The 14,426-nt window shown below is 35.9% G+C and overlaps 1 protein-coding gene across 1 annotated transcript; it reads left to right on the top strand.

Annotated features, from left to right (window-relative positions):
* The first annotated feature begins 1,462 nt into the window (after positions 1-1,462).
* LOC149742815 (ornithine decarboxylase-like) lies at positions 1,463-12,188 on the top strand. Its single transcript, XM_089893732.1, has 13 exons — positions 1,463-1,644; positions 1,899-2,046; positions 2,114-2,281; positions 3,654-3,827; positions 4,443-4,615; positions 4,853-4,987; positions 5,361-5,526; positions 6,147-6,330; positions 6,579-6,721; positions 7,293-7,419; positions 8,710-8,797; positions 9,046-9,133; positions 11,506-12,188. The coding sequence occupies exons 3-13, from the start codon at positions 2,180-2,182 to the stop codon at positions 11,617-11,619; spliced, it is 1,494 nt and encodes a 497-aa protein (XP_089749858.1). The 5' UTR covers positions 1,463-1,644; positions 1,899-2,046; positions 2,114-2,179; the 3' UTR covers positions 11,620-12,188.
* The last annotated feature ends 2,238 nt before the right edge of the window (positions 12,189-14,426 follow it).

Genomic DNA, 14,426 nt, shown 5'->3' with positions numbered 1-14,426 from the left:
TAACGGATGTTTTTTAAAGTATAGTACAAATTAGATTCAGCAATATTTTGTTTAATGATTTTGTGCCCTAATAGGTATTTTTTTAAAACATGGTATCTTTAGTCTATTTTAACACACGAATAGGAAGAAAAAAAACTAATCTGAAAGTCACAATTAATGTTCCTGTTTGGGCCAATTCTTATCGAGTAATTCTAGAGGCTTTGATTTGGAAATAGGGATCAAACGTTAGTGTCACTACTGTCCATGCTGCAGACCTTGGTGTAGTAGCAAACTTTGGTATGCTTTAGTTTGAGATTGATTTTGGATTTTCATGATGCGGTTCAAGGATTGCGTAATACACGTGCATGTGATTCTGTGAGGAAAATTTTTCAACGAATAAAGCGATCGTATCTAAAGACATTATTTTTATATTTGATGTTTTTTTTTAATAACAATAACAATATCATTTCCTTTGTTTTTGTTTTTATTTTAACAAACATCGTTATGAGTCTTATAGCCCGCATAACACCATTAGGGTTAACATCATCGTGTGTTTAGCAATACTACATGGACAGAAGTAAGTTACGAGATGCTTTAAAGCTTGATTTCTTGATTCAAGAGATTAAAGGTTTGGAAAATTTGCCAAGTAGTGACGTAAGTGATACGAACGAAGATGACAACGATATAAGCATTACTGACGATGGACCAGTTTTCTGTCCCAGTGGCCTTGGTACTAGTTTAGATACTGTTATCAAAACAGATAGACAATGGTTAAAAGATATTATATGTGATGAATCATCAGATTCTGAAACTGATGATGAATATTTAGAACACGAGCTTCGCCTGCGAAATTCTGTTAAGTTTTATAGAAAAACTCTTCAAGCTGACCCGTATTTATCAAAATACATGTACTTTGGCTCGGATGTGCATACGGGAGATGAAAAGTGGTTCACTAATTTTGAAAGTGTTGTCGGTAAATATAAACTAAAAGGAAACAAATCCAGAAAACCTGGGAAATCAAGGGAGGATCTCTCTGAACTGGATTTGGAGATGCATGATGCATTTATGTCGCCAAAATTTAAACTTGAGCAAAGATTTACAAGTAATAGTCAGTGGCATTTGCTTGGGCAAAACATGCAATTCAACATGAATTTAGTTCGGCAAAGGGTGTGGAAAACTATAGCAAAAAGAGAAATTCCAAAAGCCCACAAGCAACGCTGTCGCAATCAAGTTGCAAAAATATCATCATTAAAAAAGCTTTGCAAAGAAACGGCACAGTATGTACGGAACAAGTCAAAAACAAAGTTATCAAAAGAGGCAGCAACAAGTTCTTCTAGACGTCAAATGCGAGAACATGGTTTAAAACAAATACCGCCAGAGAGGTGTAAGAAAAGGCAGACAAAAAAGGCTGTCACAACCCGATACCTGTTTTAATAAACACTGTATTTATTCTAATTTCTAACCACATTATTTTTCATATCTAGACCTTTTGGAATTTTTATTGTTTTAGGACAATTTTGGGAAAACTGGTAATTATAAAAAGGAAAAGATTTTCTGACTAAATTTGATGAAGAAACCGTTATTTTATCCTTAAGTCTTGAAAAGAAAAACAACAAAATTCCGTCGTTAACACAAACAAAGACAGTGTCTGTTGAAGCAATTTTCGTAAGTGATACAATCTGTCTACTATATAGCTTTCCAAATAGATTTACCTTTAATCCTAATTTTACTTATGAGTAGGATTAAAGGTTCTGTAATTGCCCATGTCACTAATACTACGATTAGTAAATGTATTATAGACTCTAGAGCAATGGTATTTTCAATGAATAGCCTACTTCTTCTAATAAACAAAAACTGTACACATTTCTTAACTTAAGTTACACCATATTTAATTAAACCTATGCATTTTATATTTTCAGTCTAGTTTGGCAAGCAAGTACATCTCCAGGCAGGAAGGTCTCTGTCTTTACAAACCACAGCTTGACTTCAACTTTGATCCACCGTGGGACCCCAGCTAGCACCTCCCGGGCATATTTTTAGTTCGTTGTGTATATAACATCACCTAATGTAAGAAAAACCCGATATTTCTAACTTACACAGTCCTATAATTAATTCATTACTTTGTTTTTATTAGTTTGCAGATATAAAGCTTTTGTGTACCACACTTATCAACTTTTCCAAACATTTTCACCCAAACAAAATGAAGCAAGATTGTAGTGTTGAAACTTCTGCTGTTGAAATATACCCAACAATAAACACCAGTGAAATCATTACATCCAAGATTTTAAATGATGGACGTGAGGTATGTTATGTTTATGTAATCCTTTAGGAAAAAGGTGTATATATTTTTAAGCACGTTAGTGGTCATATAGATCCTTTTTTGTTGAACAGTTGTTGTTGTTGTTGTTGTTGTTTTTTTTCGTGACTTTTTACGTATTTATCACAATTCTTAATTCCAGCATTTTTCTTTATTCTCTTGATTGAAATCAAATCATAATATATATTCATAATTTTTGGACTAAATTTTCAGATTTAATACCGCACGATGAGCGGTTAATTAATGATTACTTTCCTCCTGCACTTTACCTAGCGGAAACACTGTCTGGGAGTTTGGCGGGGAACGATGGCACGTGTTGTATCCACACAACGAGTCACGACTGAATCAAACTATTAGCATTTAAGTGGGGACGCATTAAATGCACTACTCTAATACCGTATTACCATTAATCTAAATTGAAACATTATTTTTAATTCAACATTATATGATTATTATTAACTTCTAACATTACCAATTACTACATGATTACAGTTTGTCGAAATTCATGAAAACAAACGTTTTTAAGCGACGACAACGTTAACTAGTGTAAGTTTACAATAAACACATGGTACAGGAATTGTACAAAGCGTATTTACACATATTCTTTAATGTTTACCAATCACTCAATCCTCATACGTCATAAGTTTCATTAGTTGTAATACATCTATAAATACATTCTGCCTACTGCTCCGCAGTCGCAAATCTTTTCATTTGGTAGTAAACAAAGAACATTTAATGAATTATAAAACCGTATCTTCACGACTTCCACAGACCATTGTTAATTGTTTAAAACACGATCAGGCTATTTGGATATTATGTGTTAAAGGTGTCCCATCTGCCATCTTCCCCGACTCTACTATCTTATGCTAATTAGTTTAAAACGTGCTCATTCATTAGATCTGTGATCTCTTGTATTTTATTAAATATAATATATATATATTCCATTTTTGAATATTCTATTTTTCTATATTGGTAGATAATTTCTTCGTCTTTTAAAGAAAACTAAGAAACTACTATAAGTGAACGTATGAACATTTTTGTGAACATCTGTTTCAAAATGCATATTTCCATTACTCCTCCCCAGGGGTTAACACTTGACCAAAAGCGAGAAAATAATATTTTTAATAGTCTTATCTTGTTATATAATATATATATATATATAATGTATTATTATAGTTTTTATGCATGTAGTTGCGATTACAGATACAGTTACCTGCTAAAATATTATTTCCAATGATCTTATTTAAAAAGAAATCATTAGTATTTGTATTCTGTATGCTGCTAATGTTGGGTTAACTATTATATGCATCAGCTTGTTCGTTGGTTTTAACAAAATGTAATATCCATTTATAACTAGGACCATGATGATGGCTTTTTCATATGTGATCTTGGCGATGTTATGAAAAAATATATCCGTTGGCAGAAGAATTTCCCCAGGGTCATTCCTCATTATGCAATCAAATGCAATCCAGATGAAATCCTTCTTAAGATGTTAATTGGTCTCGGCACTGGCTTTGACTGTGCAAGCAAGGTATGTATTATATATAATATATTTATATATCTATATAGGAATATTTAATGTGGACATTCCAGCAAAAAAATAGCAGGTGCCTAAATCAAACACAAAATGAAAGATTTTATTATACATTGGTTGCATCTCTCAATAATTTTAGGTTTGTCAGGGTCTGACTCTGGTTATTAATATTTTATATAACATGACTCGTGACTATGGAATATATAACAGAAGCTATCTTTACTGTGGCTAAGTACTGCTCTGGAAATAGGCATGCCGCATGATAAGTGGTTCAAGACAACAGGCATGGATGGTACTTAAAAAGAAAGTAGCCTGTAAAAGCTTAAACTAAATACTGCATGAGAGGACTTGCGATCTAGTATTGAATATTTAGTCCTTTAAGCATTATGTACTCTTTCAAATTCAAGCATATAAATATTTAATACAACCTTTTTAAAGTAACCAATTAGCATTTGTTATTCTAAGCCAATTATCTGTTTACAATTACATTATCCATAGTAGAGCAATTATACTATTTGGGTAATTGAAAATTTTTCATAAAATTTTAATGCTGGTATTTAAATATTTTGTTCGTCAGTCTTTTCTAATATATTTCTTGGTTTTAATCTTTAGTCGGAAATTCGGCAAATGCTCGCCCTTGGTGCGCGACCGGAACAAATCATTTTTGCAAATCCGTGCAAGCAAGCCTCTCATGTGAGGTATGCCAGAGATAACAATGTCAAGAGAATTGTATTTGACAATGTTGAAGAACTGATCAAAATGAAGAAGAATTTTCCAACAGCAGAGTAAGTTCATGCGGTTTAATTATATTGTAACACCGGCTACGTATTGATTTTTCTGTTTAAACTTAGTTCATATCCACAATTTCTCATTTTGAAAACTGAATTATACTGCCATTACTGCCTTTTAGAAACTAAAAATATACATAACAAAACACTATAACTTGTAATAATGTGTGCAACAGTATTGTTTTTGCTGGAAATTTGTTTCTAAAGTCATTCACAGCCAAGTATATGTTTCAGTCTAGTTCTTCGCATCCAAACTGACGATTCCCAATCCATCTGCCGCTTCAGCATGAAGTATGGCGCTCATCCTGATGTATGCAAACAGCTGCTGGATACTGCTCACAAAATGAATCTGAATGTTGTGGGAATAAGGTATGAAGTGACGGATCACAGTCTTATTAAACATCACTTATGTTTTTAACATGTTTAAACACTTTTATGTTAAAGGTAAACTTTAATGCTTACTGTATTGAACAAATTAGCCCAGTAAGTAGCAACCTGATAAGTATGTGGGCCCCCAATGCCAAGAAAAAGTTGCCAGTGCCCATCACTCCAACTGTACATAACATAGGTGGTAACAGACAATAGAATATGCCGTTTAATAAGTGCAGTAGACAACTTTTCAACGACAATTCATTATCAAAATGCTAAAACAAACATAAGGTTTAACCTATAATCGAATAATAAATTAAGGACCCACCACATTATAGGCCCATTCGTGACATTAACCTGGGTATATGTATAGCTTCCACGTTGGTAGTGGTTGCCAGGATGTACAAGCTTTCGTCAAAGCCTTGCAGAACGCGCGGATCCTGTTTGATTATGCAGAGTGCATCGGATATAAGTTCAACCTGCTTGACATTGGTGGCGGATTCCCTGGAACTGAAGACGTGGATTTAAAGTTTGAAGAGGTTTGATCAACTTGTGGTCTGGTGGTATAATAGCGTTATATAATTTTAATTTGGTTAACACTGTGCTTGGCTATGTTTATGCATTGATGTTGTTCTTGTTTGGCATATTTTTTTTTTAACAGAATGTGTTGTTGAAAATGACATAAGAAGCAAAATTGGTCTTTCTATAACCAGTTTTCAGTGCTTAAAGTGCAGCTGATTAATGATTTTTTTATAGTCAAAAGTGTTAAAAACAGACAGAAACATGTCCTTCCAATGTATTCATAGTACTTTACTTTTATTTTAAGCGTTGCTATAAATACACTGCAGATACTTTAGTTGGAAAGTTCTAATAAATTGTGTTATTCTGTTGCATTAAAATCAGCACGACTAGTTTTATTTAGTACAACGGACGTCGTTCAAAACAACAACATAATGACTGAAAACCCGCACGAACCGCATAACCTTTTAAACAGGTTCAACCTTTTAGGTGCATTTTCAAACTAGTTTAAAACTTCACACGTTTTTACTTGAATAATGCTTTGCTGTCATGAGTGTCATGCCAGACGGTCTACTCTAATGGCATATTAAAATTACACAATTTGGCACTTTACATATGAGTTAACTCATGCGACCTACAGATTGCATCCGTTGTCAACATGACACTGAAAGAGCTATTTCCAATGGAGGAATTTCCGCACGTGGATGTTATAGCAGAGCCAGGTCGGTATTTCGCAGCTTCGGCTTACACATTGGCATCCAACATTATCGCAAAGCGCGAAGTAATGCGAGACGTAACCGAAGAAACAATTTGCGAACAAACAGGTGATTTCTGAATAGACATTGCTATAATAATGAACGTTGGTAGTTGTTTGAACTGGTAGCTTCCAGCTTATGTACCGGTATGCGTCATCGGCACTTAAACCATCCTGTTTAGAACTGTTTCAGTTTTATAGTGTTGGTTTTATTATACGACCTTTTATATTGCACCACACAGTAAATATGTCCTGGTTACAACACCCAGATACCGAACATGCGTCATACCAAAATATGACACCGTGTTTTACATCCAGGGCACACCGATACAATTGAAAACCGATCTTCACCAACACGGTGTGACGAACCAGCTTACATGTATTACATCAATGATGGCTTGTACGGATCCTTCAATTGCTTGTTCTATGACCACGCTCATGTGACGCCAAAACTCCTCAAGGTAAAGTTATAACTCGACCAAATTCCACGAACACTGCTCTTGTATTGCAACATACGCGGGTGACGTCATTTGTGTTTGTTTAGACAAAGTTCGTTCATAAACAAGATTCTGTTTGAAATCGCATTTAATACAAACATTCATTCATAGCTATTTTGAATAAAATCAATAAAATCATACACCTATTTCCCGTGTTTAATAACATGGTATTGTGCATCTGATTGCGTTGCCCTTTATTTTATTTAAATCGATATATTGGACATATAGGAATGTATTTGATCTGTTCTTATCCGACTTCAAGTGAACGCTGGTTCTATAAGTCTGTATCTATTTTGGCAGCCTGTTTAATGCAGAACATTTTAAATTAATCTTCCATTTTCGTTTACGATAGCTCGGCTTTGTCAAAATAATATGTAAATGAAGAATAAACTCCTTGACACAGTATATCTGTTCACTTACCACTCTTAACCAACAAATGTTTTTTCACTAAATCCAAAAAATATATATTGAGTGAAACGAGACATGCCTTATTCCCAGATCCATTGGCGTATCCCAATATGTTATTTTTCTGCAGGAGCCAAGTGAAATAGACATGCTATACTCGTCCAGTGTGTGGGGTCCGACATGCGATGGTTTAGATCGCATATGCGAGCTTGTTCAGTTGCCTCAACTGGATGTTGGAAACTGGATTTTATGGGAGGGTGGGTATTTTCGCTGTATTTCATATCTGTTTCGTGGCGGTGAATTCCTACAACGTGGCGTGGGGTTTATATCAGAGTTGACCTATTATCTAATAACTTGCTCTTTGAGCACGTTAGTGGTCATATAGATCATTTTTCGTCGAACAGTTGGGCTTGTTGTTGTTTTTTTTTCGTGACTTTTTTCCGCACCTATCTCAATTCTTAATTCTAGCATTTTTCTTTATTCTCTTGATTGAAATCAAATCATAATATATATTTATAATTTTGAGACTAAATTTTCAGATTTAAAACCGCACGATGAGCGATTAATTAACCATTACTCTTCTCATGCACTTTACCTAGCGGAAACACTGTCTGGCAGTTTGGCAGGGAACCACGGCACGTGTTTGTGAGATAAGAAATCCACACAACGATTCACGACTGAATCGAACTATTAGCATTTAAGTGGGGACGCTTCTAACATTACCTAATTACTGCGTGATTGCGATTTGTCAAAATTCATGAAAACAAACGTTTTTAGGCGACGACAACGTTAACTAGTGTAAGTTTACAATAAACACATGGTACAGGAGTTGTACAAAGCGTTTTACACATATTCTTTACCAATCACTCAATCCTCATACGTCATAAGTTTCATTAGTTATATTACATGTATAAATACATTCTGCCTACTGCTCCACAGTCACCGATGGCGACGAGAACCCGTTTTGTTGGTTACTTCAGATTTGTTTTTGATCGAGCCCAGTCGACCGTTGTAGTAAAAGGATTAATTAATATAGCAGGGTGGGGGTAGATGGGACACCTTTTGTATTTTGTTTTCTATTTTCATTTAGTAGTAAACAAAGAACATTTAATTAATTATAAAACCGTATCTTCACGACTTCCACAGACCGTTGTTAATTGTTTAAAACACGATCAGGCTATTTGGATATTATGTGTTAAAGGTGTCCCATCTTCCCTGACTCTACTATATTATGCTAATTAGTTTAAAACGTGCTCATTCATTAGATCTGTGATCTCTTGTATTTAAATTGTTGAACTCGTCCTACCACGTGTACAAATTGGTAGGTTATTTTATTCTTTTTTTTTGTGACTGAAAATTAGGACAACCTATTAATGACGATTAGTTACCGCACGCTTCTTAATAAGCCCCACGTGCCCACAAATTGCGTATTATAATAGGAACCGTGTGACTAAAATACGTTTTCATTTTTCCCCAACCCAAAATATTTTCCGTAACACACTAAAGTTAGGCACCATGTTTACTAATGTTATTTTATATTTTTACAGACATGGGCGCTTATACCATGGCAGCCGGTTCGTCATTCAATGGTTTCAAAACTAGCAAGGTTTATTATGTGATTTCCGAACTCGGGAAGTGAGTACCTTGCGGTTATCGTGTGTTCATTTTTATTTACTTCTCCCTTTTAATTTTTCATTATCAACCATGCAAACATAATAAAAATTAAAAAAAAATCAAAAAAAAAAAATAATCACCTACAAAGTAACATACTTGGTAACTCGTAAGCTGACATGGGGTGTATGAACACCCGTGTTATAACGACTGTCATTTTCCGGCTACGTAAGGATAAAGTAAGGTAAATGTATTACATTACATTTTTTCAGCAATTTGCTGCAGGATCAAATTGCAAAGAAGGAATTACCGGGCGTCGTCTTCGGACCTGCATTTGTAGATGATACCAGCAGCTCTGAGGTATATGTTTGTTATTTGTACTATGTTACATAGAACTGTAGTTCTCAAAACTGGGCGAAGTTTCTCAAACTGTGCGTCGCTGCATATTGGCGTCCCATGTAACTTACTAACCACTAATATTGCCTAACTTTAACTGTGGCTTATTACAAATTGCTTATCACAAAATCTAGGCATGTGTTGCGTATTTGCAAAATGCGAATTCCGCAGAATCTGGCCCCTTCCCAACCAGTGCACCTACGTATGACCTAAAGGTCCTAAACCAGTGGTTCTTAAACTGGGGGCGCGTCCCCCTAGGGATCGTTTAACACTTGAAAGGGGGGCGCGAAAAACTATAAAGTAAGGTGTTGTATGTCTTATTACAGTGGTGTTCAAAAGGCTTAAATACGACGCACGCAAAAGTTAAATTAAAATAGCAAACCTTCAAGTCTGTTTTTTAAACCGCGCCGTGTGAATTGCTATTATGTCGTAATTAATTGCCAGACAAAACATTCGCTATGATGATGCAATGAATCCCTACTATTTCGTAACAAACAGTCTACCTGGGACCTGGCTAAGAAAAACATGGCAAGTATAAGGCTAAACTACGACGCAAACGTAAACCGAACGGTTATTTTATTTCACTTTTGCCTTGATCGCGATAAATGTGTTTTACGCAATAATACAGGTACAGTCAACCAACACGGCGCGGTTTAAAGCATGTCCAATATGTCAGGTTTGGCTGTGGTAGATTATGGCAGAAATTAATTAAACACCACTGTGATAATTTAACAAAAGGGGGGGGGGGCGCAAGTTTGTTGAGATCTTCATTGGAGTGGCGTGCTTCAAAAAGTTTAAGAACCCCTGTCCTAAACAATTAAGAACTTTATACTGTCCGAAATATCTGCTTCAGTTCGCCATCACCATAACTGATCGTTTGGTAAAACAACGTGTCACGTTTTTACACGTGACGGATGGATTCCTAGTTGAAATTAATTATCAAAGGCGTCTTGAAGCTGGTCCCATTAATCCACTTAAAACGTCGTGCCTGTTTCTCGTATTCCCAACAACATGTTACTTAGGCAGCACTCAACGTTTTCAGTTACTTCACTCTCGAATCTCATTTATTCTGTTTTTTTCATTCTCTATATCGTTCTCTTCGTCTCTTATTGAGCACGTTAGTCGTTAGTGGTCATATAGATCCTTTTTCGTCGAACAGTTGTGCTTGTTGTTGTTGTTGTTTTTTTCGTGACTTTTTTCCGCACTTATCTCAATTCTTAATTCTAGCATTTTTCTTTATTTTCTTGATTGAAATCAAATCATAATACATATTTATAATTTTTAGACTGAATTTTCAGATTTAAAACCGCACGATGAACAATTAATTAACGATTACTTTCTTCATGCACTTTACCTAGCGGAAACACTGCCTGGCAGTTTGGCGAGAAACGACGGCACGTGTTGTATCCACACAACGATTCACGAGTCACGACTGAATCAAACTATTAGCATTTAAGTGGGGACGCATTAAATGCACTACTCTTATACCGTATTATCATTAATCGTTAATGAATCATTTCTTTTAATTCAACATTATATGATTAATATTAACTTCTATAACATTACTTAATTACTGCGTGATTACGGTTTGTCAAAATTCATGAACACAAAGGTTTTTAAGCGACGACAACGTTAACTAGTGTAAGTTTACAAAAACACATGGTACAGGAGTTGTACAAGGCGTATTTAAACATATTCTTTACCAATCACTCAATCCTCATACGTCATAAGTTAGTTATAATACATTTATAAATACATTCTGCCTACTGCTCCACAGTCACCAATGGCGACTAGAACCCGTTTTGTTGGTTACTTCAGATTTGTTTTTGATCGAGCCAAGTCGACCGTTGTAGTAAAAGGATTAATTAAATAATATAGTCGGGTGGGGCTAGATGGGACACCTTTTCATTATGTTTTCTCTTCTTCTATTTGGTAGTAAACAAAGAACATTTATTGAATTATAAAACCATGTTCTCACGACTTCCATAAACCGTTGTTTATTGTTTAAAACACGATAAGGCTATTTGGATATTATGTGTTAAAGGTGTCCCATCTTCCCCGACTCTACTATCTTATGCTAATTAGTTTAAAACGTGCTCATTCATTAGATCTGTGATCTCTTGTCGTATTTTTTATACGAATAAAACGGCAATTCCTCTAAACCAGAGCTTTTATTTAAAAATAAAAACCCTCTAAGTTACATACAGCAGGGTAAATAAGCGATTTCGTTGTATACAATACAACCCTGGTAATAAAACAAGTGTCGTTGTCCGCCATACGAAGATATACGCATGTTACATTATTCATTCAACCTAAATCGTATTTTTAACCTCCAGGACGAACCATGTGGCGATATAGATACTTTCTACAACAAGCAATTGTCGCCCTACCCCGTCCTTGTTGACCAAGATGCAATGTACGAAGCTTGTCGTATCCCAGTTGAAGTTTAGAATTTATAACATGATTTTAAGGTGCTATGGTTTCAGCAACACGTTCACACTGGTCTTAACTTTCGTTTGGGTTAAACACTCGTTAAAAGCACGAATTCTTAGAAATGTAATATCATTATCTAAATTGTGTACACAACTGTCTTTTATCTGCAAAATTTGGTGATATTATATCACATAATGAATGTGTACATATATGTGCGTGCTTGTGTGTGTGTGTGTGTGTGTGTGTCTGTGTGTGCTTGTGTGTTTCGAAACCATGTCACACGTCATCAGTTTCCTCAAAACATGAATAACCAAACGCAGTAAAACTGCAATTAACGATAATTCTACTTATTTAGCTAATGATCAACTGTTATATAGATGATTTTGTATATAACACCCGTAATGCCAACCAACGTTCTGCGATTTGATGATGGTTTTCGTTTAATTTCTTCATATACTTGGTAAAAGGTCTTATTAGTTTTAGATCTGTGGTTTTGATTTCGTTTGGTGTTTATTTACACGGATTTTACCAGGGTAACCTGTAGATTGAATATTTGGATTTTGTAAATACATAAATTTGTTGCGTACTCGTTTATCTTACAAACCACAGAAAACGAATGTAGTTTTAACAAAACCGTGTCAGTTTAAATTCAGTTATTTCTCGTGCACTTCCGCAGTCATTTTCAGCTTATTTCTCCTATCCGTTTCCAGCACGTATACAATTGTTACTTATCCAGTTTTTTTACTCCTGACCTATTTAAGAAATGAAAGTTCAATCACAAAGGTTTTATTTGTGGTCCTCCATGTCTTATTGTGCTAATATTAGCATGTGGAGTTTTCATAAATCCTCCATATTGCTTCCTCATGCGGTGTTTTACACCGGGATGAACGTGTTATATAAGAACGGTGGGCATGTGGTCATGGTAGACTATTGGAGAAGGGTAAGGGCAAATCATGGTTATTTTTGTTGCCGTAGATTTGTATTATGTTTTACTATTTAGCTGATTAGAATTATAGACTGTGCATGATTAAAAGAGATATAGACTGCCTATGATAAAGCTAAATATTGTTGTGAAGTTGTTGGTGTTTGTAACATTAGATTGTGGATATTTGATATAAAAATCGAACCAAAGGAAGTTGAAATAATATAAAGAATATGTGGTGCAGTACAGATAAAATTCGCGGGTAAATGGAAACGAATGGCTGTCTTTAATTTCGCCTTGCCGCTAGGTGGCAGCAAGGGAATGCAAAAACCGTTCTATTCGCACGTAAAAATTCAAACATTATTTGCGCTCTCTTTTTTCAGTACTAGACACTAACGCCCCTTGTTCAAAACCCAGTCTTTTGAATTCCAGCGGCTCTTGGTTCTTGAAACATTAGAATTCCTGAATTACAAGCAATGCAGCAGTAATAGGCCGCGCTACCGGTTTTAACTCTCATGGGAGCAATGGCAAGGTCGCTTAACGAGTTGTGCTGCGAGTGTCACATTGGCAGAGGTGCGAATGACTCATTACGACAGCGATAATAGAATTAGGACTTTGAAGTGTAGCGATCTCACCATTGACCCAGGCATCCTGCGCCAGGATACCGTATTAATATCCACATCAGAAACTGCTTACGCCCGGCCGTGTACAATAATGAGGGCATTGGATTTTCCCTGCGCGAATCTGGTCGGTTTCTTGCGTAGACTTGATGTCATTTCTATTTTAAAATGCAATTTAGTTCTGCCACAGCATGCGTGGCTAATTCTACGGAAAGTCGTCGGTTGAGACCAAGTTGAAAGCTCAGGAAATGAGAGATAATGTGCTCGGGGCCGGAAGCGGCCAGAGCCGACTTGAAAAATTCACCTCACCGTATCCTTGGCAAATGGGATTGGTTCAAGGTATACTACAGCATGTCACGAAATCAGTATTTAGCGGGCGGTACCTCAAATGCTAAGCGAAATCGAACATACAACTTTGTATTGTGTGGCGAATATATCTAGCGGAATCGACTACGATCGGCGAGGAGGAGGGAAAAGGCGGCGTGGATTAAAAGATTAGAAGATTAGATCGATTCGCGACCCCAGTTCTATTGGTAGAAGCGCCGTCCCTTTTTATTTGCTGTCGTGCGCGTTTGGAATAGGTTTCCGGCAGCGTCTGAAGGATCGCTTCTGCCCCACCCAATGTAAAGTTCACCTTATGGAACGCCTCTCATGCCTCCATGTTTAAGATTTAAATCCACTTATCTGGCGGATGTTGAAAGTAAAATACCGATACACAAACAGGCAGGTGGGCGGAGCAATGTAATTTATAGAAAAACGAAACGTTTTACTTTGAAATGTTTCATCTGAGTTAAAATTTATCCGGTCACTGCCAATCGGTTTTAACTCATTTGATGGATTTGGGTAAAAAGCCTCTTGTACGTGTTCTGAAACTACAGTGAATCTGTTCAATTCGAAACCCAATTAAAATGTTATTAAAAATGAAACACCAACGCTGCATTTAAAAATACTGTTCCATTCCTTAGCATTTAAAAAAATCTAATTAAGTTTTCACAGCCCTATCTTTAGCTGTTTAAGATTCCTGAGAAGAAACGGTTTTGGAGCAACCGACAAGTCAAACAGTTTTAGCCGAGAGCGAGGTGCCTTAGACGTACGCCCACCGTTTACTTATCTCTTAATATTATATTTGTCATAAGCAAATCTTCCCAATGTACTTTGTTTCGCCGACGCCTGTAATCCTCATAGTGTTTGCGAACACTGCGTCACAGATAAGAGTTGAGTTTACGCAAGAGGTGTACATAAATCGGAGTCAAAACTAAAGGGATAAAAACATATGGAATAT

The sequence above is a fragment of the Ciona robusta genome, chromosome 1 (assembly GCF_009617815.1).
Source record: "Ciona robusta chromosome 1, ASM961781v2".
Classification (NCBI taxonomy): domain Eukaryota; kingdom Metazoa; phylum Chordata; class Ascidiacea; order Phlebobranchia; family Cionidae; genus Ciona; species Ciona robusta.
The sequence above is the reverse complement of the archived record's forward strand: the minus strand, read 5'-3'. Positions and strand labels throughout refer to the sequence as shown.

Bases quoted from the DNA above. Each gene is read 5' to 3' on its own strand.
- LOC149742815 (XM_089893732.1), top strand. From the start codon at position 2,180: ATGAAGCAAGATTGTAGTGTTGAAACTTCTGCTGTTGAAATATACCCA. The intron at 2,282-3,653 runs GTATGTTATGTT...ATTTATAACTAG, and splicing joins TTTTAAATGATGGACGTGAG to GACCATGATGATGGCTTTTT. The intron at 6,331-6,578 runs GTGATTTCTGAA...TTTTACATCCAG, and splicing joins AACAATTTGCGAACAAACAG to GGCACACCGATACAATTGAA.